Below are 27,988 nucleotides of genomic sequence, written 5' to 3'. Positions count from 1 at the left end.
AATACTTTTGTTTGTTTATTGTATAAGCAAAAGCATAGGGTAATAAATATTGTTTATAAATATCTTTTCATAAATAAAATAATTAACCTAATTTGCCTAGAGAAACAAAATACAAATACCGATACGAAAAATACTCATAAAAAAGGTCATAAAAACGCCATTAAAAATGGTTTACAACTAATAGAGCTCTTCTGCTTTTCCAGGTGCTTATCGTAAAACTAATTTTCAAGCCTTATATGCATACTATATGCATATACTGTTATTATATTTTAATGTTTAAGCTTTAAACAAAATTGCACAGAAAAATGTTATATGAGCATTTTGTACTCAAATTAGTTAGTAGATAGCTGGAGCTGGCCAGTGAATAATGCTTATAAACGATATCTATACTACATATTACTATTGTTACTATTGTTATTGTTATTGTTTTTGTTTTTGTTATTGTCTGTTTTCATTTTGTTTAGAGTTAGATAAAAATAATTTAAATGCTAAGATGACAAGTGGCAATTAATTTAAGTGTGATTATCACCTGCCCGTTGCACGCCGAGCCGCGCTGGGTATTTCCGAGCTTTGCATAATGCGCAGGTCACTAATTTTTTGGATCTGAATTGAGTTGATCAAGAATACAGAAAAAAAAGAAGGGAAAAAAAATGGATATATATTTTAGAGAGGGCGCATAAGCGTGTCATTTAGCTAGCGGAAGCGCAAATTCCTAATGCTGGGCGCTCCAGAATATCAAAAGATTTAACATTTTTTGTTGGATATGTTTCTGTTTTTGGGCGCTACTTTGTTTTTGAGCGCTGAATTAATTAACAGTTGGTCGCCAATTGGACGCTGATTGAAACGTGCCAATCAAATTGTACTAACCTCTATCCTCGACCGGTTCGGTGGCATCCGCACGACCCGTGCCCACCATCGTTTCGGCGGCAAGCTCCACACGCTCCACATGCACACCGTGAAGTGTTAGCTGTGCGTGCTGTGGAAGCGGCTGCTGCTGCTGTTGCTGTTGGTGTTGGTGCTGCTGATGTTGCTGCTGTGCCGCTGCCAGATGCTGGGAGAGATGCTGGTGATGATCGCCAGTTGCTGGCGGCCATTGCTGGTAGGCAACCGGCACCAGCGGATCCGACATCCATTCAAAGCTAAAGGCTGGTCCGATTGTCTGGGCGCTAATGCCGCCATGATGGGGCGTGGCACTGGTGGGCGTGGGCGGCGTTGTTGTTATGCAGGGACTTAGCTCATGCGAGGAGCCAAAGCTATCCAGCGATGCCTTCTGTGCCGACTCCGACCAGGGCGGACTGGGATTCCATTGCTCAATAAAATCCGCCGGATCTGGCGGCAGCGTCTTGTTCAGCAAACGCGGACGGGTTGGCACAATGGTGGCATAAATCACCGAGGCGGTGGCATCGCTGCTGCTCGCCGCCACACCAGCTGCTGCCGTAGCATAAGCAGCGCCCGGATGCAGTGCATAACAGTCCGGCTCCGGCGTGATGGCTGCCGCCGGTGAGCGCTCGGCGTGCAAATAAAGCGGCTCCAGTTTGTTCCGCGCTCGTTTCTTGGGCGGCGGCGGTGTTGCCGACTGTGTGGACTTTTGGCTGCCGCCAGTGGGCGTGCCGTTTACTTGACTATAATCTACAGGCTCCTGACCGGTGCCCGACTGATAGCCATACAGCTGTTGATCCTCCTTTAGCTCGAGTGCGCCTTCTGCGTGGTAGACGCCTCCATAGGCGGCACCCATATGTGGATGATGGTGATGGTAGGATGTTGCTGCCGTAGTATGATGGTGATGATGATGCGCTTGATGGCTGCCGAATACGCTGGATATGCCTGCCGTCGCGCCGGATATGCCCAGACCTACGCTGGCGGCACCGCCTCCATGCGGCTGCTGATGCGAACTATAGTAGCCGGTGGAGCTGCTGCCAGGCGGCACACGCATCGCACTGTCCAGCGGCATGCCAAATTGTATCTTCGACTGTACTGTGTAGTAGTGATACAGCCAAGAGTTGGCCAGCATTATGGAAGCCTCACGATCACTAAGAAGGTTTGCACTATTAGCAAAAGGTCTGCTACGTAAGTGGGGCGTTACTTACTTCAGCACCTGGTTGGTGCACACAATGACTGGCTGCTGGGTTGAGTCTGGACTATCTCGCACCTGGAGCACCACATGCACCCAGGTGTATTCACCACTGGAGCGCTGCATGCGCACGAGCAGTATACAACTACGATCCTGTTCCGATTGCGTAACTAAAACGGCGATAGATGTGCTTAAGAATCTGGCCGGAAACTGGTTGCAAAACTAATTATAATTCTAAATAGAACTTAGCGTACATTCGTATACAAAATGTATATATGTGTGCGGCTTACAATTAATGGGATGAATATAAAAGGATAAGTTGTCATTTCACAGACAGTTAACTTAACTGAAGAAGTAAGAAGAATTAGGATAGCTTGAGCTTAAGCGGATTGGTAAAATGAAATATACAGTCGTGATCCATCCATTTATTACGCTGTTAGATCTTATCTAGTTTTCTAGCTCTTCTGTTTGATTTGTAAATAGAAATGAAATTAATTACACTTATTTTTATTTATTAATTATTTATCTATTAATAACCTATTTTGTATCAGTATTTCCTTCTATTTTCTATTTGACAAACATTTTGTTTGCAAGGTTCTCACACTACAAATGCATATTATTTTTGTAAATTTCTAAGATCTCTTAGATCTTTAACTAGATTCTCTCCTCTTCTCTTCTGGCATTAATTACTTGAGTAAAAACATTTTCATGACTTACTTAGCCTGTGCTTGCTTTGAGCCTCGCGTAGATTCTCGCTGTGTATCAGATTGTACCAGGATGTGCCCTGTAGCAACGCCTTGTCATACCCCAAATGGAACTCGCCACTGCAATGAGAATGAATAATTTGCATATGGAATGCATTATAAATGAGATTTCGATTGGGCAAATGTCCCGTAACGAGCACTACTTACTTCTTGTCGATGTGTGCGATTTTCATATCCATGGAGTGTATGGTGGTAAAAACATTGGTGGCGCCCTGCACCACACACTCGCGCGTCTCAGGCATGGCGATGGGCGTGCAGGTGGCTAAAAAGACGGGCTCGTTCCGACTGCAGAGCGGCAGGAATGACAAATAGTGACCCTGTACCAGAACGACCTGAAAAAAAAATAAACAGACAGAGAGTGCGACTACAGCTTTGGCCAGGTTCGACATTGTTGTTGTTGTTGTTTGAGGCGGCGGCTCCCACGAAAATTGGCGCGCACGTTGTCGCCGCTAGTTGTGGCCATTTTTGGGCTGGCATGCTCCGGGCCTCATAGACATTTTACTCTGATTCCATAATTTAAAAAAGGCAATCACTGAAATGTTTTTTGCCAGCATACGCAAGCCGGACGCCGGAGTCGCAGTCACACACAATTGGAGCTGCCTCCACACACACACACACACACACACACAAACACACACCAGGCAGTCTCAATGGAAGTCTCAAATCCAGTCTCAGTCTCAGTCAGAGTCTCAGCCATTGTCTCCCAATTAAAACGTGCCTGCATTTAGCTTTCCATTGCAATTGCATTTCGTAGCTTATGGCCGCTTCTTCTGCTTAAATGCAAATGCAGCCCGAATCCCAAACCGATTCCGATGCCGAAACCGATCCCAAACCATCGATGACGCAGACGCCGTTGTTGTTGTTGTTGCTGCTGGTTTGGTAAATGAGACGACCTTAGGCTGGGGAGCAGGCGCCACTGCCACGGCGCTGTCGCCATCGTCTGCTCTTGTTGTTGTTGTTGCTGTTGGGGGTTTTTATTTTTTTGTCTTTTGTCTATGCTCTTTGCTGGGTACTAGCACTGAACTATGCTGACCTCATTCATAATTATTTATTGGTCCATTTTTATTGCATATTAACGAGTGCCGGGTGAATGTGCCGCATTTTAGTTTGCGCTCTGGGTTATCGCTGCCAGTTCATGTGGGTCCAAATCCCTGGCGACATTCTATAGCTAAATGTTAAACTCCAAACATTTAGTAGAAGCTATCCAAATGGTCTTTAGATATGCAAATGGAAACCTAAAACCCGTATAACTTCCGCTTATATTTTATTTAACAAATTCCATGAATCAGCTTGTGAACCCAATGAGTAATACACCCAATTTCATTACATCAACATCAAATTAGATGAAATACGAAATAGTGCATTATGATTAATTTCAGTTTGAAAGCAACAAACTAAAAAAATAAAATAAATAAAAAATAAATAAAAGTGGGAGCAGAGCTGTTTGCAAAAATCCATATAACCTGTACACATATTCTGATATAATTTATAGCCTAGGTCACATTTTAAACTATATCTTTATATGTTAATCTATTGGTCCTGTCTGACTGACTGACTGATTGGAAAACAACGCACAGCCCAAACCGCAAGAGCTCGAAAGCTAAATGTTTAATGTAGTTACTGTAATTACCTTAACTTAATTAAGTATAAATTCCTGCCGCAAGTGTGGAAAAATGAAACTCATGAAATTTGTTGTTAACGATCCGATCTTTGTGACAATTTATTTGTTACGTGTTTCACCCTTTTCGCAAAATCCCCCCTTCTTGGATGGAAAATGCGTGTCAAAGTTTCTATGAACGAACATCTTTTTCGGCTTCAAATGGGCGGAAAACTTTGACTTTAACTATTGGTTCTCTTTTCAGTGGACTTCAAACTCGTTTTCAAATATTTATGTCCAACCCGTAAAACGACAAAGCCAAAATTTGTAATGAAAGCAAGCACTAAGACAATTCGGCCTGTCTGTGGGGGAAAAAAGTGATCAAAGTTTGTATGAAAAACATCAAAATCAACAAAAGGCATATAATTGTTCTTTGTCAATTTGACGTCATTAGCCTGTGTTGCTTAGGTGTCTGAGCGTCGAACGATGGGCTAATGGTTCAACTCCAGCTGCAATTTTAAATTAAAATAATTTCCATCCAGTCGGTTAAGTAGCTCGGTAGGCTAAAAATCAATACACTGAAGCTTAGATATCGAACCCCGTGAGGACGAAATATGTTAATTAAATAAAAATCCTTATAATAAAAGCTTGCCTCTCAAAGACTCGAAACTTCATTATTTGTACTGAGCAAACGTAATTAAACTAAATTCAAGATTACATCTAGTTAAATTGGCTACCATCTGACACCCAATGTCGCTTGTGTCATTTGCGCTTCTGTCGGATTAACCTAATGCTTAAGTGCCACTTTAAGCTAGTGTCATTGCAACCATAGCCTACGACCTGATTTACTTGCTGTTATCTTTATTTAGATGTAACATCTTAAACTTTTTCTAAGAGCCTACACCAAAGAGCAGAATGCATGTGGGTACATGTGATGTCATCATAAGCTGTAGCTGGGAAAATATAAGCCTCAGAGGCAACACTTCCTGCACTTCATTAAAGTGCCAACTTTCAACTTAATTAAAAACGTTTGCAGCAACTGTCAACGCCTCGGTTTATCTCCATAACTCTCAGCGCACATCTGCGCACTTCAACCGCAAATAAAAAAAAAAGAAGGAACAAGAAAAAATAAAAAATGGCAAAAAAATATATATAAGATATGCATAAAAGACCAGCGACCGCCCACAAGATTGTGACAGCGCGCTCCATACGGTAGCATTCACATCATTTCAACGCGTCGTCTTCAACTGCGTCTTCGTCGCGCCTCGGCCGCAACACGTTGACAGATTTGGTCTTGTCTGGTTCAACCTGCCTGCCTGGCTGGTTGCCTGCTGAGCCAAGTACTTGGCTGCCTGGCTGACTGGTTGACTGGCTGACAACTTCATATTGTGCTCGCATTCATTTATATTGTTGCGGCTTCTCTGTTTCTTTTTTTTTCTCTCACATCATCATCAACATGTTGTTGATAATGATGATGATGATCAGAAGAGGCGGCCAATCAGAGCAGTCAACAGCAACGCGGCACCCACCCGTTCCACATCAACTGTCATCGTTTGTCAGCTTATAGTAAAGCGTATGGCTGTCTGAGTGTCTGGCTAGCTAGCTAGCTAGCTGGCTGGCTGGCTGGCTGTGTGCCTGGCAAGATGTATGACCAGCCCAGTCTGGCCAGCCGGTTGGCAGACGACGCATGCGCGCCCGGCTCATGCATAATTCATTGCGTGGCTGTTACTGTGACTGCTGTAGCTGTGACTGCGACTGCAGGCTCTCGGCTCGCTGGTTTCCAAGTGTTACACGCAACACGCTCCCAGGTGATTCATTCATCAATTTCTGTCAGAGACTACACGCGCTTACTCATATACACACACAACGCGCGCTGTGTGTGTGTGTGTGTGTGTTGCACTCACCTTCTGATCACCGAAACGCATTTGCCGTCGCGCATTGCGGCTAACATTCATGCGACAGAGAAACATTCGATGCTCCCCCTCCAGACTTGTGGCGCCGCCAGTTCCATTGCTGGCTGTCGAATCGCCGACGCCGACGCCGACACCGACACCGACGTTACTGCTGCTGCTGCTGATGCCACCTGGCTGCGGTGGCACGTTCCGATTTAGTTCGGCTTGTATGGTTGCGTGATCCTGTTTGTCAATGATATCGTAAACGGAGTCCCCATGTATAAGTAAATCCTCCTGTGAGCAAGTCAAAAGAACAGAATATTGAATATGATTAACAAGTGTCATGTTACATTATGACAACAACCAATTATACTGATGAACAAATTATATTATATAGATTGTACTTATATTGGATTTTTTATATGTTTAAAGCTTAATAATCTTTTCTGTTTTGCATCACTTGATTTTATTAAGCGGCCGTTAAAGATATTTAGCCAAAGTCCTATATTTAACAGATTGCGACCATTTTATTTTTTATTTTTATTTTCTAAAAAAAAATATGAGGTTAAATGTACTTCACCGGAACATTTAAGAATACTAATTGAATATTATCATTTTTAAAGGAAATATATTTCCTTAATTAAATTTTGGAAATTAAAACTTCTTGAAATTAATTGCTTTGCTTTAGACTGAGAAATCTTCTTAAACCTAATTTAGAGAATGTTAAATTAATCAAGAATTTACGAAATAAAACGGGTACAAAAAAATTTAAAATTTAAATGACGTTAGCTGAGACGTTTTCTCATTAAAATTGAAACCGTTACCGAATTATTATATCTATTATAAATTGTACTACAATAGTAATAATTTACAATCGAAAATATGTTTCAACATACAGAGAGATAATCTCAGAAGAAGAATTTTAAGTGACATGTATTTAATAGTAATTTATTGGGATGACAAATTTAATTTGTTAATGATATGTCAGCTAATGCAGTGCCACTTTCGCACGGTCATCGGCTTTGGGGCTGGCTTGTGCTTTTGTTATTGTTGACAATTATGGCCAACACTGAGCGAGCGATAGAGCAAGCGATCGGCCAATAAACAATGCCATGTTGTTGCATTTGTAATTTATTTATGGCCGCTGTCGCTACATGACATATGACAATGGCAACTTGTTATGGCAATATGCAAAAATCGAATTGGAATTATGATGCCCAAACAGCAGCAGCAACAGCAGAAACAACAAAAACAACAAGAACAACTACAGCAGGCGGCAGCAACTGCAACTGCAACAAGGCCTTCATTGACATTTTTGGCAGTTTGTTAATTAACTTTGCTTGTTGTTGTTGCTGCTGCTGTTGCTGTTGCTGCTGCCGTTTTGGCCGTTAACTAACTGTGAGCTCGGCTTGCTGCCTGCCACAAATTAAAAGGTTGGGCAATCCACTTTTGGGCCCGCTCATGTGAGCAGTTATTGTATCGTAATTATGCCAACACATGGCATACGGACAATTTATGAACTCTCTTGACCATTTAGCTGCTATTGTTGTGGGTGTCCCCTGATAAGGCCTGGCCCAAAGGCCAAAGGCTGTCAAGTGTCTTGCTTGCCAATTGGCCTGCCAGCCTCTCTCTGTGCTTGGGTGTGTGTGTGTGAGTGTGTAAGTGTGTGTGTGGGCTCTTGTGCTACACTCGCCTTTGACAGGCCTTAAAAGTGTAGCCCCAATATTGGTCTCCATGTCTACTCGATATGAAAGTTAGTCCAGTCTCAGGTAACTGACGTTGCTTGGGCAACAAGTTGCCGGAAAACTACTGCAACTTGATTTTAGCATTGGCTAACAAAATGCAGTGCCTTAAAGTTTCCCTTTAAAATGTCATCATTATTATACTGCTAGAAATCTAAAATATATTAGTTGGATTTTTCAGCGACGATTTTGTTAAAACTGAATTTTTCAAATGCCTTTGCATATAATAATTACAAGATGAAAAAAAATTGTTTTAAAAACGTTTTTAGTTCTCCAAAATTAAAAAAAAAACTGTTTAGATCTTTCGCATATTTGGATTGAAAGTCAATTCTCTAGAAGAAGAAGAAGCAAATGTTAAAATGGAAAATATTGACATTTCTTAAAATAGCTCAGCTTAGCAGCAAACATATTCTAGGCGTATCTTATCGAATAATATAAAACTTGCATATCAAAACATTTAAACAAACATAAGCAAATAGTTTATTAATCAATTTCTCGCAGTTCAATTATTGTTTTTGTGAATTTTGTCATCTTGGGACATACCAAAAATATATTTTTAAAGGTCAAGGTCAATAGTTCAATTACGTTCGCAGAAATCCACATTAGATCTATCAATACCCATTCTTTAGTTAGTTCTTACTCGAACAAAGTAGCATATCCACTTTAGGTCAATCTTTTCCAGCGAATAGATGAAAAGCTCACATACCATATTACATGCCCAATATTACAAGTTTGTCATTGGCAATAAAAAAGCTTAACATTTTTTAAATTTCGTCGCATTTACTTAATGTACTTTTCTATGAAAAAGTGCTGTAGTGTTTATAAAATTGAGATTGTGCTCTCGAGAAAACCTTTTAGAAAAATTCATATACATTTTTTTATGAGCAAAATTGATAACGATGATTTTATAAGACTTGTTCCTATATAAAGCAATTCGACAGTAAAAAACAACGACAACTGTATAAACAATCGATGTATCTAATTTTTCGGTGCACAACTAGGACAGCATGGATTATGATTTATCGGCAATATGCTGCGATTTCTCACAAGTTTTTGACAGTTGCTGCAGTTGCAGTGCAGAAAACTCATACGCCCCCTGCGCCATGGTCCATGCTGGAAAGCTGCAGCAACCGGCGAGGCACATCAACATTCAACAATCTCTTGGCATATATGTATACGAATCAGAGGTTGTACCTTTGTCAAACTCTGGCTGCTTGTTTTAGACGAATAAGTAACTGCACTCGCACTTGTATTCCTAGTAGTATTCGTATTCGTATTCGTATTCGTATTCGTTATGTAGAACGGAGATATGTCACATGTGCAGCATGCGAGTGCATTTATTTATACAGCTCAGGCACATATATTTATTTGGCTTTAGTACTTCAAATGCAAAGTGAAAGGCCACGATGTATAACCTTGCTATTTAAGCAGCGTAAACGTGCGATAAACAAAACTTGAAACAGCGGCAAGAGCAACTAAAACAGCAACAACAACAACAGCAGCAGCAGCAGCAGCAGCTAACAAAGTTGAGCTGTTTGCAACAGATTTAAGGAACTTTTGTGTAGTACAAGCAGCAGATTTATGTAAGCTCAATGAATCGAGTCTGTGGCAATGTCAGTTGTTGCTGACTTGTCAACGGGAGCAGCAGCCAGCCGACAAACCAGCAAACGGCCAGCACAAAAACTGCAACAAATATTTGTTGTTGCTGGGTCGACATCAATGTTGCTGTTGTTGCAGTTGTTGCAGTTGTTGCTGCTGTTGTTGCCTGTTGTCGCTTGTCAGAGATTTGTATCAACGGCTGTAGCAATTTTAGCCAAAAACTTTCCTAGACTGCGCTTTTCTAATTATTCGCGCAAATCGTTTTTGCTCCCAAAAACTAAAAAAAAAACAACCAAAAGAAAATGTCAACTTACCATGGAATGTCCCAGGTACTCGGCAGCATTATCCGATATATAGAGCAATTTGCCATTTTGTGTGAGCATCATGAGAAAGCCGGAGAGTGCCTGTAAGACAAATATATATCTTTTGTACTAGCTGGACATAAAGGGTGTTGACAACTTAAGGCTGTACTGAAGAAAAATATACTCAAATCTATAAGAAATAATTAATTAAAGAAATATATTGCAAGAATTTAGTTTTAATCTAATTTTATTTAATAAAGTATTTACTGAAAAAATATATACTCAAATCTATAAGAAATAACTAATTAAAGGAATATATAATATATAATACATATATATTATTTAATAAAGTATCTCAAAATCTTCTTTTGCAAAATGTTATTTTAAAAAAATATTTACTAGTTTTTAGAAGTATAGACATATGGCGGCAAAACTGTGCTGAAGAAAATGTATGCCTTTATATATATGAAGAAAAATAATATAATATACATTTTAGAAAATAGTAAAATATAAGATTTAAATATTCCTAAGTTTCATAAAAATCCTCATTTCCTATGAAGTAAATTAATTAAAATAATTTACGCCAATCTTTAACATTAATACAAGAAATTCTTAACCACTTAGACTTTATTTTCGTCAACTTCGCAGCCATTTAGAAGAGCCACAATTTAAGAGTTTATCTTTTGAATGTAGATGTTGAAATCAAATTAAAGCATTTGTGAAAGAAACACCCTCTATTAAGTTGGCCAACAATTGTGTTGAAAATGCAAATTCATTTTCGCGTCTGCGCACTAATAAATTGTTAGCCCAAAGAAGTTGCCGGAGTTGACAACTGAAAATTGACTCTGTTAGCAGCTATCCCACATAAATATACCCACATATACCTATATATTTATATATGTGTATTTAATTCAGTCACGAGTGCGCACAGGTATGTAGATCAATCTGCCGACCATCGCCAGAGTCGCAGCAGCCAGTGGCAGCGGCAGGCAGCTTGACTGACTACTGACTACTGTCTGCTCTTTACTGTTGATGTTGCTGTTGTTTTTGGCTAAGAGCAGCATTTATTGTTTTCTTTTCCGTTTTTTTTTTATTATTTCTTTTTTTTTTGGCGCAGCAAGTGGCGGTGGCTAAATGATTTCTGGCTTATGATATGCCACAGTTGCTGCCATTAATAGAGTTGTTTTCCCTGGAACTTTCGGTTCACTAGTTGAGTTGTCAACGCGCCTCAGTTAAATTGAGTTGTTTTCAACTGACACAGTGGCAGTACCAGAAATTTTTAATTGACTTGCCAACGCATCATTGGTTGCATCTTGCAAAAATAAAAAAAAAGATAAACGCTATGATTATCCCACCTTTCTCCTTTTGAATAAACTAGACTGATTGAATTGGCGACACTTTTAAATAAACAGAAATACAATTAATGGCACAACAATAAATTATAGGGAGAATGAAACATTTTTGGGATTATAAATTAATTTTATATGCTTCACATGCAATTAAATGCGATCTCCCAAGGAAAATAATTGAGAAAATTGTTGTCGAAATTATATATGCCCGAAAATGTTGGTATGAATTGAATTCCTTGTAAACCCAGTTTATCTATTGGTATTTAAAATTAAACCAGGCTTACCTAATAAAATATTATTATTTATAAAATTATATTGTTTCTTAAATATAAATATAATATTCGTTGTAAAGTTTAGTACATTTTTATATTTTAATCATAAATATGTTAATTTTATTCCTACCTTCGAGAAGCCAATATTTGGTGTTGCTGTCTGATGATGTTGATGCAGCGCATTGTGACGCTTGAAAACTGAAGAAAAAAATATAGAAAAAAAAAATATATATATGTATATATTTAATTAATTTAATTTAGTTTCAGCTATTGACCTTTAATGTCTTTTCACAGCCGCGCCCAGCTACATCCGCGCCTAAACATCCGCCTTAAGTTAGAGGTAAATCTGTTTGACTATCTCAGATTTTCCCATAGCTCTCTGTGTGTAATTTGTATGCATACAACTTAGCGAAGCTAATTAAAAAAGTATCTGTTAATAATAGACTTGGTCTCTGACGGCGATTGTTAGATGCAATTGATTGTGCATTCATTGATTATATTCTACATACAATAAGCGACGACGATCTTGCATTACAAAAACAAGTGAATCACAAAAAGAAAATGTGTCATTGTCACTGAGATGGCAACAGCAACAGCAGCGGCAGCGGCAACTGCAGCAGTAAGAATAACAACAACAACGCGAAAATCAACAGCGATCACTGAGTGCAATTGCAGTTAGCAGTTTGCAGCTGCGCCGCAGCCAGCATCAAGATCAATTATTTTTAAAACACTACGAGATACTCCCGCACCTGGCAAAAAGGCAAAAGAAACAGTCACATCAGCAGCAGCAGCAGCAGCAGCAACAACAACTGCTACAACAGTCACTGCGGCAGCAACCGCAACTGGTAATTTCATTGAACTTGAACGGAAAGGCCATGAATGCAGTCAGATTTTTGCAGTGTTTTAATATTACAACAATACCAAGAAATCCGTTTGCGCAAACAATTTTGAATCGATTGTTAGCCAGGTTAAGGCACTCAAATAAAGGGCGTGGCCGCATGCCGCCCGTTTGAAAGACTCATTGGAAAATCATTAAAGCGCTTGCTTTTAAATATGTTGACCGTATATTTTCCGAATTGACTCTCGAATTTCCATTTACCTCTTATCTGTTTTCTTAAAATTTTTTAACAATTTACTTGAGAATTAATTATTTGACGAACATAACTCCTTAAACTCTTTCAATTGGTTAGGTATTTAATTTAAATATTCCTGTGTATTATTTTTTTTTGTAATATATAAATATTTTTATAATTTGGGATTTTATATTCTACGATTTCTAATCATTTATAATTTAATCAAATACAGTTTTATTTATGAATTTTAAATCTTGAATATAATATAAATATTTATATAATAAGTACTTGGCTTTTTCATATTCAGATGTTATCTATTTTATTATACCCTAAACCCATTGAAAACGGCTAAAAAGGGTATAATGGTTTTGTGCAAATGTATGTAACAGGGAGAAGTAAGCTTAAACCTATGCATATTCCTGATCAGCATCAATAGCTGAATCGATCTAGCCATGTTTGTCTGTCTGTATGTCTTGAAATCTTTGAACGTAGGTCCTCCTAGATACAGATCAAGTATCTTTGCTTTTTTAGCTACCGCCACCACCCCCTCCTCCTAGCGCGCGGTGCATTTTATATTGATAAAAGAAGATTCAGGGTATGCCCTAGTCGGGCACTCCCGACAAAAGTCCGCTTAATTGTTTTTATTTTAAAATACGGCTTTAAAATATTTGATCTAGCTCTACATTTTATAGTTTCTAATTTTGTAATATCTTAGCATATGAGCCTAAAAAAATATTGCTTCTTAACCGCAATAAAAAAAAAAGAATTGACGAACAAGCTTCAAGAAAAAGTAGGTGATATTTGTAGATTTTCAACAAGTCCGTGCAACTTTCACAGTTACCCCACGATAGGGTATTATTCGACAGCGAATGATAATGTGCTTAACAAGTATTTTCACAATGCAATTCAAGCCGTCGGCTAATCTGCACAAAACGACGCGCATTAATAATTGTTTTGTGAAAACTCAATTTGGTTTATAAATATTTCATTAATCGCATATCTCAACGCGCCGCCCCAGCCACAGACACAGCCAGAGTTGGAGCCACACCCACAGCGACCCACACCCACATTCACAAAAAAAATATATATTATGCCCTGAACTTGAAGATAAGCCGCGTGCGCTCAGATGTTCCATAACAGATGCGATAGCGTGCCAATATTAACACAATTTGTGATTATAAATGCTTTTAAACGGTGCATTGACAATGAACAATAACAACAACAACAACAACAACAATGCAAACACACACCGCACAACACACACACACACACACACATCCAGAGCAAACGACAAGCTAACAAACGCCGACAATTTCTCACACTTATTGCTCAAAAAAAAAAATATCAAAATAAATAAAACTAAGTTAGATCCAGCGAGAGCGAGGGAGATGGCAAAGAAGAGCAAAAAAGAGCAGTACTTAAGTTTAATTTTTTGCAATTTGTAGAACACATAAATCGCACATTTTGATTTATCGCAATATTTATAGCAATGCAAGGCAGACGTTGTTGTTACCATTGCAATTGTGAAATTGCCTTGGCTAAAGGGGAGCGCAGCTGAGGCAGACCGGGCCTGGCGTCGAGTTCACATGGCCTGGCAAAGATGCTAGCCAAGTTAAGAGCCAGGCCAACAGCACAGTACTGTATGTACGTATTTGTATGCGTGTGTGTGTGTAAGTGTGTGTGTGTGTGTGTTATCTATGGGTCTTATGTACCGCACAACGCTAATTTGAAAAACAATTTTCGTAATTATCCACAAAACAAAAATAAAGAGCGCGCAATGCCTGACTTCGCTCAGTTGATCTCGTTCAGTTGCGCCTGCGCATTGACCTGTGCGCATGCGCATTAAAGGAGGATGAACATTAAATAGAGGGAGAGAGCTTGGGGTGAGGAAATGCCAGAGATCGAAAACTGGCTGCGGCACTGTGGCAATTTGCAGCCTGGGTGCGTGCCTAGACGCTTAGGCAATTACTTGGCCAAAAACAATTTCCAGAGACGGAGACATAGACATATGAATGATGTGGTATCCCCACCATAACAACTACAACTACAACTACAACTATTCAGTACTATTCAGTGGGCACCCAAAGCTAGCGGTTGTTTTGGCTAAACGAATGCCATGGCGCATGTTTGGCGGCGTGGGGTCCATGCCAAACTCCATGACTCATGCATATTCAATCAACGTGCAGCCAATTATCAACATGCATATGCATCAAGCTGCAATACCCCTTCCTGTCTTACCACCACTCCACTCCACTCACCTTGTTGAAAGTAGTTGGCTTTGCGCACATAGACACAGACCAGGGCCATCAGCTGCAGCTGCGACAGTCGCTGGCGCGTCGATTGCGGCAACGGCAGCAAATCCCGCAGATTGGCTATCTCCGCATTTATAAGATCGCGCCGCATCTTCGAGGCGCCCTTTGTCGATTTGTTTGCATCGAATCTGCAAGAAGCAATAACCAAAAGATAGTTATACAAACGAAATATAAAAACAATTAGAATATATATGAGCACGTTCACAGCTACAGCTTAATAATGGACCGCGCCGACACTGGCCACAGGCGCATATGTTTTCACAGCCTCCAACTGGCAACTTTTGTATGCTTAACCCATGGCAATGCACTGTGCTAAAAAATGCATGCAACAAGAATTCTTGACATTTTTTATGTTATGTTACGTGAGTTTTGATTTAATTTTCTCAAATCATTTTATGATTTTATATTTTAATATTTAAGAAATGTTCTTTATATTTATAAAACTTCTTAATCGTTCTATATAGAACTCAATCTCCTATCATGGTGCTTAAAAGAGATTGAAAGCGGTTGGTTTACTAAGAGAAGACACATAAGTAAATGATGTTTGTTTTTTCTGTGTGTTATTTGCTCAAATTGTTTCTCAAAATTATCAATAAATATTCTCTTCACTCATTTAATGTGGATTCTAGGTTCAAAATTCGTTTTCTGAATACTATTATAATTCTCTATACCTATTAATATTAAGCTCGTGGTTTCCTACTTATTTTTAGTAAACTCCACAGATATAATTTCTATTTGGCATATTATAATCAATTAACTTTACAATAGTCGTATTCAGTTTTTATTAATCAACTTTACTCTAAGTAAAAATTTTATAAACACGTTCCCAATATATTCTTTTCTAAAAATCTGTGAAACAAAAAACCGTTTAAAGATATTAAAAAACATTGTTAATGTCAATGAGATGTTTATTTAAACTTAATATAACGCTTTAATAGAACTCATAATATCAAAACTTGCAGTTTAACTTTTTTATATCTTTGAATTTTTCAAAGAAATCATCAATGTTATCTAGTAACAATTGAAAATCATTATTTTACTGAACATTCTCATAGAATTTGCAAGCCCTCTCACTATAATTATAATTGAATATCAAGGCAGTTAACACTTTTGTAATGTTCTAGGTCGCTTTGTTGTATGTTGTATCATCGAAGGGTTAATTTGCTCGCACATACCGAAAGCGCATGCGAGATGCATAAATAACTCATCGCGCATTTAAAAATCATACAACTAGCTGATAGTTGTTGCTGTTGTTGTTGCACTGTTGCACCGCTGGTCGATGTGGGGCACACTTGCCACATGCCTTGTGCGGAAAATTGTACAAGTAGGTTGGTCAGTTTTGTTTGGTAGGTTGTCGGGTTGTCCGGTTGTGCGCTGGGTTGCTCAGTTGTTTGACCGAGGAGCGCCGGCGAGCACGAGGCGGCGCAAGCGTTTAGCGATCTGTCCGTGTGTACTTTTGTGAGCATATTATTTACAAGGTTGAATTCATAAATCATAAATTTGTCTTTTTATGCAGCGGCGGCGGCGGCAGCGGCGACGACGGCGGCGACGACTGCGGCGCACGCGGCGTATAAGCATTTTAGTTTTTTTTCTCTTTTTTTTTATTATTTATGCTGACGTTGTTGCCATTGTTGGCTCTTGGCTGGGGGATTTTGCAAGCGCTTGATAAATATTGGTAATATTGTTGTAATAACAGCAAGTGCCCGCGCCTTTCTGGCTTTCTCAGACGGGGACTGCCATTTTGCCGCTGTTATTGCCTCTAAATGGCCATGTTAACATTTAAAACAATCACACACATGTATCTCTGAGATACACGTTCTCAAGTGTTTGTGTGCGTCCGTGTTGCATGCAACAAACTGTTGCCGCATGCAATGCAAACGAGCGCCACGGCCACGGGACCGTCTGTTCTGTCTTGGCCTGCATCCGATCGCCTTTGCCAGGCGGCGGCATTTGCCAACAGCCCATAATAGAACAGATTTGAGCCGAATTGAGTGGTCGGCTCAAGGGGGGGGCCTCAACATACACACACACACACACTTGCGCACACTCACACACTCAGAATTAAGTCAAGGTGATTTGTACAATTAAAACGAATATTGATTTAAATGCTGCGATAGTCGGCTGAGTTCAGACAACATATGATTGGATTGCTTTCGACTGGCAATGCCACTTGGCACTGGCATGGGCAGCTAGTGGGCGTGGTCGCTTAGTGTTGGTGAAGGGTCGCACTAGTTGATTGGTTGACTGATTTTGTCTACAGTTCGTACTTGAAACTGTTTGCATTGCTTGACAATGGAATAAACTGGGCCTATTTCGAATGTTTCGCTTTGTCCAACAGCAATCCAATCTATAATCTCTTATAGAGACGACAATTAACAATTTTCTGTTTCTAGTTATTTTTATACCAAAAGGAAAGAGAAAATGCCAACATTAATATTGATTTTTAACATTTTATTTATTCGCCACAGAATATATTTTGGCTAGTATTTATATAGAGGTTATTTTCCACGACGAAATCGTTTTTGAATTTCACGCTATTTAATTTATATAAATTGGCGAAGTCTTAAAATACATATGCATGAGCATGAATTGTACTTAAAATTTGAACTCAAAATCAATATCTGCTAGTTAAATCTATGGATCGTAGGCGACTCATCCTCCCACACTCGTTACGGAACGCATGCCATGGCAACTTGAGCAATTCCCAATTAGCTGAGTAAAATGCCAGCTAGTTGGCCGTTCCGGGCAGCTGGCAGTTTCTGGGCCTGCCTATTTGTGGCATAATTAATAAGTTTTTAAATATTTATCATAAACAAGATGCCTGCTCGGGCGATAATATGATAATGTTCATCCTTCGTAAAGCACGCCAAAAAGACCAAAACGTGTTAATGGCCATAACAACAACAACAACAACTACAACAACAACAACAACAACTAAGAGATTTATAAGTATGGAGGCCAGAAAACTCCCGCGCATCTTTGGCTTGTAATCTACATCAAAATTTATCTGAGCGAGGTTCAGGATGAGGTGGAGTGAGCGAGACATGTCATGTCATTTCTTAATATATCTATCGGTACCTTGAAATCTGCACTAAGTAGCACCATGTTGTTGCTGTGTGTTGCTTCTGCTGCTGCTGCAACTACTTACTGTACAAGTTGTTGTTGCTAATTAAAAGCATAAACACGATTCTTAGCGAGGCGTCAGCAGCCAACCTGTGCCTGTGTTTATTTTTGTGTTGGAGGCGGGCGTAGGAGCTGCCTCTCAGTTAAAAATCTCCCACCCTCATAGCTGCCAGAGGCAGAGCCAGTGCCAGTGCCACCGGTGCTGGTACTGCCACTGCCACTGCCACTGGTAGCTGCCACATGTTTAATCTAAGAGCGGCAGTCAAGATCTTAATCAAGCTACTTGGCCCGCAGTTTGTTTTACGCTTCACTTGCGAGAGATATCCAACAAAGTTTACGTGCTCCATAGAAATTAGGCGCAAATCTTGTTGTTGTCATCATCAGCTCAGAGGGCAGCAGGCGGCAGGCAGCAGGCAGCAGCGGACAGCAGCCCTCTGCAGAGGTAATAAGCCATACGCAATACGCCCACAAAATAAGGGCTAAGACTCGGGCTAAAATATGCCCGTCGGGCCCACTAATTAGCACATAAAGCTTAAACATAATGCCAAGCTATTAAGGGGAAATGCATTTTAAATGCGCCTCTATGGGTCGATCTTTTAGTTTTTATGGCGTCCCTCAGCGCCATCGTTAAAATCCGCAGCAAATAAATCACAGGCGCCCAGGGCCCACAGCTGTATCTGCATCTGCATCTGCATCTGCATCTGTAGCTGTATCTGCATCTCATCAGATAACATACACACAGACAAGCACACAGGTATCAATCTAAGGCAAGTTTTAATATGCATGGGGCGTCAGTCAGCCCAAGTCAGTATTGGACTTGGCCCAGCAATGGATAGGCCAAGTCAATAGCAATTGCGGCCAACAGAAACACGAAATTTGCGCAAATTTTTATTGCACTTTTCCTGGAGCGACTGCGGTTTACGAATTGTCTAGGCACACTCGCACCTCATCTACCTCGCTCTGTTCTTTCTATCTTTCTCTCTTTCTCTCTCTCTCTCTCTCTGTGTGTGTGTAATTTGGGCGAGTTTATTTGCCATATTCCCACGATATAGTTGGGTCCAGCTCAACGCTGCGGGCAGCTCTAATGATTTTCTGTGAGGAAAATAGTGCAAAACGGCGCATAATGAACGCGCGTTCAGCATGCAAAGCGGACGAACTGACTGACAGACTAGACTGACAGACTGGACTGACTGTCAGACTGGCCTGTACTGGATTGTAATCCTATACTGAACGAACTGCGTTGAACCCACGCCCGACCACCGCCAAGTTGCCGCACAATTAATTGCCAGGCGCCGCACAATGCTTTTCTGGTTCGGCCCCAAAATTTCTTGGAATTTCTGGGAAACACTTGTCGGTCCTTTATTCCACCGCTCTGTAGGAGTGTATGTTTGTATGTGTGTGCGTGTTTGTGTGTGGCTTATTGTCTGCCACAAAACGCAACGCGTCTGCGGCTGCGTAACCCGGTGGCAGTAATCGATACCTTGCTGTGCCAGTGCCGCTACAGCTCCACACAGATTAACATCGGAGACGTTTAGCATGCAAAAAAAACAAAAGCAAAAACAAAAACCGAGAGGGGCCAAAAAAATGAAAACGATCCTTGCCACGTTTAAGTTGGCCATCTAATAACCATGGGGTGCTGCTGTTGTGCTATGCTACGGCCTTTAACCAAATTATATGGCCCGCCGCCGAGCGCAGCAGCAGCTCCGAGATGTATCGCTTGGGTTTAGTATGTGTGCAAAGGTGGCAACTCTTTGGTTTCTGTTTCTTTTTTCTCTCAAGTATTAGTTTTATGGATTTGTGATGTTTTTTATTTAGCTACCTGTCTGACTTTAAGGCTACCAAAAAAATTATAACAATTATTGTCTATTAATTCTGTTCTTATAAGTATAAGTATTAACTACTATACATCAGATGTGCTAAAAAAGTGACTTTCGACAAAGCAAATGAGTAAAAAATTTAGAAGGGATTAACAAGTCAGCAGACATTTCAAATAAAAAAAAAAATTGTATAGTAATCAATAAATCAACATTGGTTTCGCGCCGACCAGCTTAACATTTAGTTTACACTAAAACTAATCAAACAAAAAAAAATTCTGAATGTAAGGATGATTGATTAATAATTTTAATTTTTTTATATTATAGCGATGCTTAGACACCCTTGTTTGAGAAGCGCTTAGAGAGGCTGTGTTTGAATAAATTGTATAATATATATATTTTTTACATGTTGAATTTGGCTTCCTATCCATTTTATAATGATTTCTTTGGCTGGCTCTAGTATTTGGTATTGGGATCCTTTGAGTATTTCTTAATAGTTCTTAATTATATATATCTGCCTAAATCAGTTTAGTGCGTTGTTGCTCAGCCATAACTGGAAAGCATATAAACATTATGTGCACAGGTCTGTTTGCCATTTGCCTCAATCAATTAAGATAACTAAAGTTACGACGCCGATTGTGGCCATCATATAATTTAGTGTGCATTAAAAAAAAGCTGCAACGATGAGTGGCTAATGCGGTAGCTACTGATTTTTATGTTGATGCATATATATTACCAAACCGAAGAAAGGCACCACAGCAGCCCTGGCAAGCAGAGCCGCTAGAATTTGAATTCATTGCCAGAATACACAGAAAAAAAAGGGGAGGAGGAACACAAAAAGAATGAAGTGAATTGTTATTGCTGATGCTCTCATTGTGTATATGTCCGATTGGAATCTTAGCCACAATTTAATGATGGACTGCCAAAAGCACACTTCGACGTCATCATCGACAACATCGTCGCCGCCGCCGCCACCGACGCCGACGCCGACGCCGCCGCATAATTTTTCATATTTTTATGATTTGTTGCTACCGGGTACTAAACCCGTTTCCAGAGCGCTAACCATGGAGCTGCTACCGTTGCTGCATTTGCTTTCGATTATCTTAATTTGCGTGCGAAACTGACTTTTTTGTGCCGTAGCCGAGTTGCTCCCGAGCTGAGACAGCGGCAGCGGCAGCGACTGAGGCGTAAGCCAAACCCCAAATTGTGTGTGTACGGAAATTTTCCCATGACTTGGGTTCTGGCTTCGACTACAGCTTTTAGCTCGGGCTCTGGCTCTTCGGCCTCTACATTTTGCCCGGCGGTGGCTTGGCCAGAAATTACCCAACTTAGCCAGAGCTCAGGCTCAGGCTCAAATTCAGTCCCAGACTTGGACTCTGAAACTCTCTGGATTGATGGTTGCTGCGGCTGCTGCACTTTACCGGCAGCAGCAACGGCAACGGCAACGTCAGGCAATTAGCACAAGGATGCCGCAGCTAAATAATTTGACGCGCCTCGGGGTTAGTTTTTGGTTCGAGGCAACAGCTACTCCCCGCCTCCTCAATCTGGAGGTGGGAGCACATGGCGCACTTACATATTTGCTCAGCATTTCATCTCGAGCAGCGTTTGAGGAAAAACTGCTCAGTCATAGGAGGCGCATCAATTAGCTTGGACGCGCGTCATCAAATATTGGACCAAAGAATTAGATGCACCGAACTATACAGAGCCATCTGCTCTAAATGCAGTGCACTGGAATTGGAGCCACAAATTGTTGCTGCGTTCGAGGTAAATAACTTGCGCCGATACCGATTCGAAATGTGTTAATGAAATTAGCAGCATAAAATGCTGCTTGCAACGTTACAGATACAAATGTATCTGCGCCCGCTAATTGACAAAATTAACACCAATGGTCTGGCTGACTGGCTGGCTGGCCGGCTGGGCCGGACGGCCGACCCCACAATACGCAACAACGGTTTCGGCTAGTTTCACTGGGTAGGAAGAAGCACTCAATGCACTTGGCCAGCTCCATTGAAATGTTGCCTTTTCCTTAGCGCTGGCTTTGGCTTCCTTTTGGAAGTGGCTGTGGCATGTGTTAAAAATTTCTTGGCTTTAATTAGTGTTATTTATTATTTAGAGCATATTGATATAGTTTTCGTTGTTTAACGGTTGTTTGTTTCGGTTTCACGGCACTGCCACAGCAAATTGTTTACTCGCCACTCGCTAAGCGTAGAATATATTTATAGAAATCCATGAGATTTTATGGATGAAGTCCATATTTACACATTTTGCTTTTATTTGTGCTGCGTTTATGAAAGAGTCGCGCGCCGTTTAAACACACAATCAAATCTTTCCGGTGAAAATTGTTAAAATTGCTACATTTCGATATGGGAATTTCAAATATTTCACTTGCTAAGTGGCTGCCCTGAATGGAAGCTGCGAGACAGGAACCTATTGAGCTTGAATGAAGAATGCATTGAACCTGCATAGTTAGTTAATCGAGAGAGAGAGAGAGAGAGAGTTAGCTGAAGCTAAATATGAAAATGGTATATAGTTTTCTTACTTATTATATGATGTGCTTTTATTTATATAGATGTATATTTTCCAAAAAAAAAAACTTTTATTATGTTTTATTTATTGCAAACAGCATAAACACTAAATAATAAACTAAGAAAATCCAGTTAAAAATTTGTATAAGCATATATATCTATTCAATAAATTATCAAAAGATAGTTTTAGAAAATTGCGCACTATTCATTAATTCTGATTATAAATGAATTGGGGTTTTATTTTATTTGCCTCTTTTATGGAGAAGAAGTCCAAAAGGAAGTCTAAGCCAAGGCTGCAAACCTATTAAATTTGCCTTTGGGTTGGCTTACAATTTAAGCCAACTGCAGGCCTTGAAATTCGGATTGTGAGCGTGGTTTTCCACAGCCGTGAACCCTGGATTTCGTTAATTTTTGTCATTAATTAGTTTAAATACATTTTTAATTTATAATTGCGTGTTTTATTTAAATTGTTGCAATTCGTGCACATACATATGTTATATAGAAGTCGCGATCTAAATTTGATATATGCCTGCATACATTTAATGCTCGGAACCCAAGATATTTATAATTTGCCGCCCCTAAAAGTATTTTAATATGAGTCCTTTTCTTTGTAATAATCTGATTTGGCTTGGATTGTGGCAACTATTTTGGTTTAGGATTTAATGATAGTGGAAATATTTGAATTCCGGTATTGAGCGGGCTTAGTTCAGAAAATGGCCGCAAGATAGTATGATCTAGGTTGGGTGCTATGATAAATGATTTTGGGAGAGAAGCTATGTTTGGGCCACATGGAGATTGCATGATGACAAAACGCTCTAAATTTGTATGATTTTGCCAATGGCTTCCGCTAACCAATTGGCCGCCTGGCAAACAAGCGCACACCACCGACAACAACAAGAAAAACAACAACAACATAAACAAGAGAAGAACAAACACAAAACACCCACAGGTAGCACCCACTCAAAAGACAAAAGGCAGACAAGCGGAGGCAAGTCTCTGTAAGTTGCAAGTGGCAGCGTGTGGGGTGTGGGGTATGTGGTGTGAGGAGATAGTGGCAGGGGGGGCGGAGCCATCAACAGCATCACACGTGAGTTTTACACATTTCAGAAGCAAACGGCCAGCAGACGTTGCGCCAGCATCCCACCGTACGGTGAGCCTCATCCTGGTGGACATCGCATCGACGACAACGTCGTCGTCTTCGACTCGCTCCGATTGCCAGCGTGGCAATGTCAATCGCACTGTGCGGGTTTAACTTATGGCAAAACATTTGAAGCACTAATTAATTGGAGCTAAATAAAATGGCACAGCAGCCGCGAAGGAAGCGAACGAGTGAATTTTGCGAGTTTTTTCGCTTGTTTTTGGCTTTTTTTTGTTTGTTGTTGTGAATTTTTGCGAGAATTGCAGAACGGCGTTGGAGCTGTTGCTGGTGCTGGGTACGCACGGGCTGGCCATGTGGAGACGTAGTCTGCTGGAACTGAGCAGATTACGAGTGCCAGATAAATGTGAACTACAAGTTGCCAATACAAGAGGCCATTAAAACCCGGCAGCAGCAGCAGCCGCTTGGGCCACAAAAATAAAAATAAAATCCCAGCCCCAAAGAAATTGAAAGCAGCGCGAGAAGAAAAGCAATGCTTTGCAGTTTCTAGAACACATAAAATACACAATCACACACACACATACACACACACACTCGCATACTCTGACACACTCACACACACACTCGTATTTCAAACTATATTGACAAATATCGAAGCGTGCGAAACAAATTGAAATTAAAAGTTTGCATGTTGCGCATTTTTGATGCGTTGCTGGCGCTGATTTGTAGACCCTGAAAGCCAACCAGATGCCGAGCGATAAGCCCGAAATTGGATCTGTTTGTGTATAGGTTCTGGTTCGTGCTTCAAATTGGCGCTAAGACTTACCGTGTAAACATGCCGGCTGCCTGTTGCTGCTGTTGTTGGCTGGCCTGTTGCTGTTGCTGCTGCTGCTGTTGCTGCTGCTGCTGTTGCTGCTGCTGCTGTTGTTGCTGCTGCTGTTGCTGCAAGTGTTGCTGCTGTGACAATGCGGTGGGCTCATGTTGCTGGAAGCTATGATGCGTGTGCATATGTTGTTGCATGTGATGTTGCTGGTGTTGCAAGTGTTGCTGCTGTTGCTGTTGCTGCTGATGCTGCAGCTGCAGCACATGATGATGCTGCTGCTGTTGTTGCTGTAGGGCATGCGCATGAGTGGACGTGGCCAAATGCGTGACTGCTACTGCTGCCGCGGCCGCTGTCGCCGCTGCTGCTGCCGCTGCCGAAAGCGTTGAGCCGGGCTTCTCTAGGCCACGTTTATCCGCGTACATTTCGTGGCCGGCACGTTTGCAAATATTTGTGCAGTTCCTAAAATTGTAGAATGACATCGACAGTTTTTTCGATTAATAAGCTCGTTTAAAATTTGTCTAAATTCTTAAGCCAATAATAATGATAAGCGTAATATCAATCAATATGCGCGTCTTAATAAAAGTCTGCAGACTTTTTTCATTGCTAATGAAATGAAGCAACAATTGTTGATTATTGGGACCAGCACACACTAGCACACACAAACATAAAGACACATGGACATGAACCGAAATTGGTTCAGATTTATTGGTATTGTTTGAATTGTGGTCCAAGAAGAAAAAAGAGCGTATTTTGAGGGCGAGCCATCTAAAGAATTGATTTGCATTGTTGTTGCTCGGTCAACAATTGAGCCGTTGAAAACGCTCAGTGGCGTTGGCGATTGAAGCGATTGAAGATACATATATACAAATATATGGCCATATCTGAGCACTCTCCCAACTATCGTATCATGTATCGTATCGATGAGTTGGCAGTTTCATAGCTCAATGCTGGATTGCATAAGGAAAATGATTTATGGCGTGTGATTCGACATAGAGTTCGGTAAGTTGACGCCGAGGTTAATGAAATGCGTTACAAGAGTTATACTAAATACCCAAAGGGTTTTCAGAGCTCCACAATAGATTGAATTGCATAAGCTTAAATGATATTTAATTTGCGGCAAATGAGTCACTTTAAGTGCCTCAAATACACTTCCATAAATAAAAGTCTCTTTTTGGGCCTGTTTAAAATTCGATTAGGCATTCTAGACGTGTTATGCTAAATTGTTGAGCCTATACATAACAAGGCGCACATCAATTTGATGACGCATTTAAATTTAAATAATGTTTTGTTTTTTCAAATTTAATGGAAAATTTGTCAGTTTTTATGTGTATATTAGATACCAAAATGTTATTTATGGCGTTTTAAAAAAAGCCTGTTTAATGGGTATCAATGTCGTTGTAAGGAGCGGCTAGCATTACAGCAAAACTAAATTGTTATTCGAAACATTTATATGCATTTAATAACAGTAACAATTGAAAATATACAATGAGATTTAATTACATTTAAATAAAATGTGTTAAAGTAAAGCAAAAAAATTCGAACAAAATAATTGCGAAGTTGGGTGAGCTTATATAGATATATATTATAAAAAAACTTTATGTTACATTTTATTCGCAAAGTATCCAAAATATTTATTAGCAAGGAAATCACGATTCGTTTCGGTTAAAATTTACAAAAATTATCTGGCATCAAGTTTTAATAAATTTAATCAAATAAATTCAAGCATCAAAAAATACTTAACATTTCGGTTTATTCTGAAGCTTTATTTATACATTAGCATGGAAAATTGATTGGAACGAGAAAGTAAGAATATATTCGACAAGCCGAAGATTTAATACCCTTGTAGACATTAGCCTTACGGTTTTACAGATATGGGAGAATAGTGCAGCTCGTAAATGCACAGTTTGATGAAAATATCTTGGAATACAGAATATTCTTCCATACAAGAGCCTACTTTTCGACTGATCGTTCCTATCAAAGCTATATGATATAGTAGTCCGCTGTTGATAAGATTTTGCATATATGTATGAGAGCATGCTGAAACTTATATATGCTTAGGTTGGTCAAGATAATATACTAGAACCTACTTTCCGACCGATCGTTTCTATGGCAACTATAAGATATAGTGGTCCGATCCGGCCGGTTCCGACATATGTACTGCCTGCAACAGAAATACGGACCTAGGCTTAATTTCAAGACAATAGCTTCAAAACTGAGAGACTAGTTCGCATAGAACCAGACAGACGGATAGACGCACAGGCGGACGAACGGACATCTCTATAACAGTTCGGCTATATTCTCCTGCTATGCATTACACACATCATGACAAAATTATATCCTTTACAAGCGTATACAAATTAGTTAGCATTAGGTTTCAATATATTTAATTAAATAAATTTAAGCATCAAAAACACCTAATATTTAATATTAATTGCAAAGAAACTAGGATTCAAGTTTGAAATAAATGTAATCGAATAATAAAAAAGTAATTTAAGCATTCAAGTTGTAGACACTTGTAGGCACTTTTAAGAGTTTAAAACATGAACATTAAATAAACTAATTAGCCCAAACTCTCGGCAGAATATGCGCATCATAAACAAATAAGTTAAATGAGCTACTACAATTAATTATATAACATATGTTGGTTTAGTTGTATGACAATCTCTCGCTTTATTTACGTTATGTGTATCTGTCTGTTTCCTTAGTAAATTTTCAACTTTTCCTACGCACAAAAATACCTTCTCCACTATCACTTTCCATGTCATTGCGCATGTGAAAACTTTGGATGGCACTTTAGCTGGCGCCAAGAAGAAATCTCGATATGCTCGTTTATACAAATATTCTTTAAAATGCAACAATTGAAATTAGTTTTGTAAATGAATTTCAATTTTGTACTTCAATATTCACTACCGGCTGCGGCCATCTTCTGTGTGTGTGTGTGTGTTTTTTGGGGCCCGGCTTTGGCAGACTGTATCTCTCGGTCTGCTTCTGTGGCTGCGTCTGTGTTTGTGTCTGTATCTGTGTATATGGCTTTGACTGGTTGGCCTGGCTTAGTTGCAACTCATTGTCAAGTGAACTTATCAGAGTTGAAAAAAAATTTGTTCGAGTTGACGTTTGGAGTGCCATCGAGTTGGTGCTTGATTTGTTTGGAGTTGTTTGAATAGGGACCACCAAAAAGTCATTGAATGAAATGAAGAACGCCGAGATACATTTGTCCGTGTGACCAAATATGTGTGTGTGTGTTGACTTTTGTTGTGGCTACATTTGCTCTGTGATTGTGCGCAACTGTTGGCTGGCTTTTTAAGTATTTTGTTATTTGATTTCTATCAAAGTTAATAATGAAATTGGTAAATCGCGTTTTCGGTTTTAGTTTTTTTTTATCTCTCTGCGCGTGTGTGTGCGTTCGGGCGCGGGTGCGAGCTTTAACTGGGACCTTGGGCTCTTACCTTACCTTTTCTCGAAAGATTTAATTTGTGATATCCATTGGGTACAGCAGGTACAGCAGCAGAGTACACAGCGTATACGTTGGGTATTTTAAAATGTATTTGCTCAATGCTTTTTTTTGCATAAATTATAATTTATAAATCTTTCGATTTTTAATTTTGTTTTGCACAATGTTTGGCACTTAAGCGAA

At 39.8% G+C, this 27,988-nt stretch overlaps 1 protein-coding gene across 3 annotated transcripts; it reads right to left on the bottom strand.

Annotated features, from left to right (window-relative positions):
• Positions 1 to 43: 43 nt before the first annotated feature.
• dysf (dysfusion) lies at positions 44 to 27,988 on the bottom strand. 3 transcript variants are annotated; one of them, XM_064698479.1, is made up of 11 exons: positions 27,801 to 27,982; positions 24,358 to 24,813; positions 14,920 to 15,101; positions 11,719 to 11,786; positions 9,980 to 10,069; positions 6,337 to 6,618; positions 2,983 to 3,167; positions 2,789 to 2,895; positions 2,088 to 2,241; positions 868 to 2,030; positions 44 to 603 (listed from the first exon to the last, which is right to left on the bottom strand). In XM_064698479.1, exons 2-11 carry the CDS (start codon positions 24,774 to 24,776, stop codon positions 590 to 592), a joined length of 2,664 nt encoding a protein of 887 aa, XP_064554549.1. In that variant the 5' UTR covers positions 24,777 to 24,813; positions 27,801 to 27,982; the 3' UTR covers positions 44 to 589. The 3 variants fall into 3 exon arrangements, with proteins under 3 accessions (XP_064554549.1, XP_064554548.1, XP_064554550.1); XM_064698478.1 differs by having other exon boundaries at positions 27,806 to 27,982; XM_064698480.1 differs by lacking the exons at positions 44 to 603; positions 868 to 2,030; positions 2,088 to 2,241 and adding an exon at positions 2,399 to 2,535 and having other exon boundaries at positions 27,806 to 27,988.

This window comes from Drosophila montana, unplaced genomic scaffold (assembly GCF_035044405.1).
Source record: "Drosophila montana isolate Dmon_TW-CO22-7 unplaced genomic scaffold, ASM3504440v1 contig_778_1, whole genome shotgun sequence".
Classification (NCBI taxonomy): Eukaryota; Metazoa; Arthropoda; class Insecta; order Diptera; family Drosophilidae; genus Drosophila; species Drosophila montana.
This window is presented reverse-complemented; position numbering and strand designations above follow the sequence as displayed.

Bases quoted from the DNA above. Each gene is read 5' to 3' on its own strand.
- dysf (XM_064698479.1), bottom strand. From the start codon at position 24,776: ATGTACGCGGATAAACGTGGCCTAGAGAAGCCCGGCTCAACGCTTTCG. The intron at 2,896-2,982 runs GTAAGTAGTGCT...TTCTCATTGCAG, and splicing joins ATCGCACACATCGACAAGAA to TGGCGAGTTCCATTTGGGGT. The intron at 2,031-2,087 runs GTAAGTAACGCC...AAACCTTCTTAG, and splicing joins TGCACCAACCAGGTGCTGAA to TGATCGTGAGGCTTCCATAA.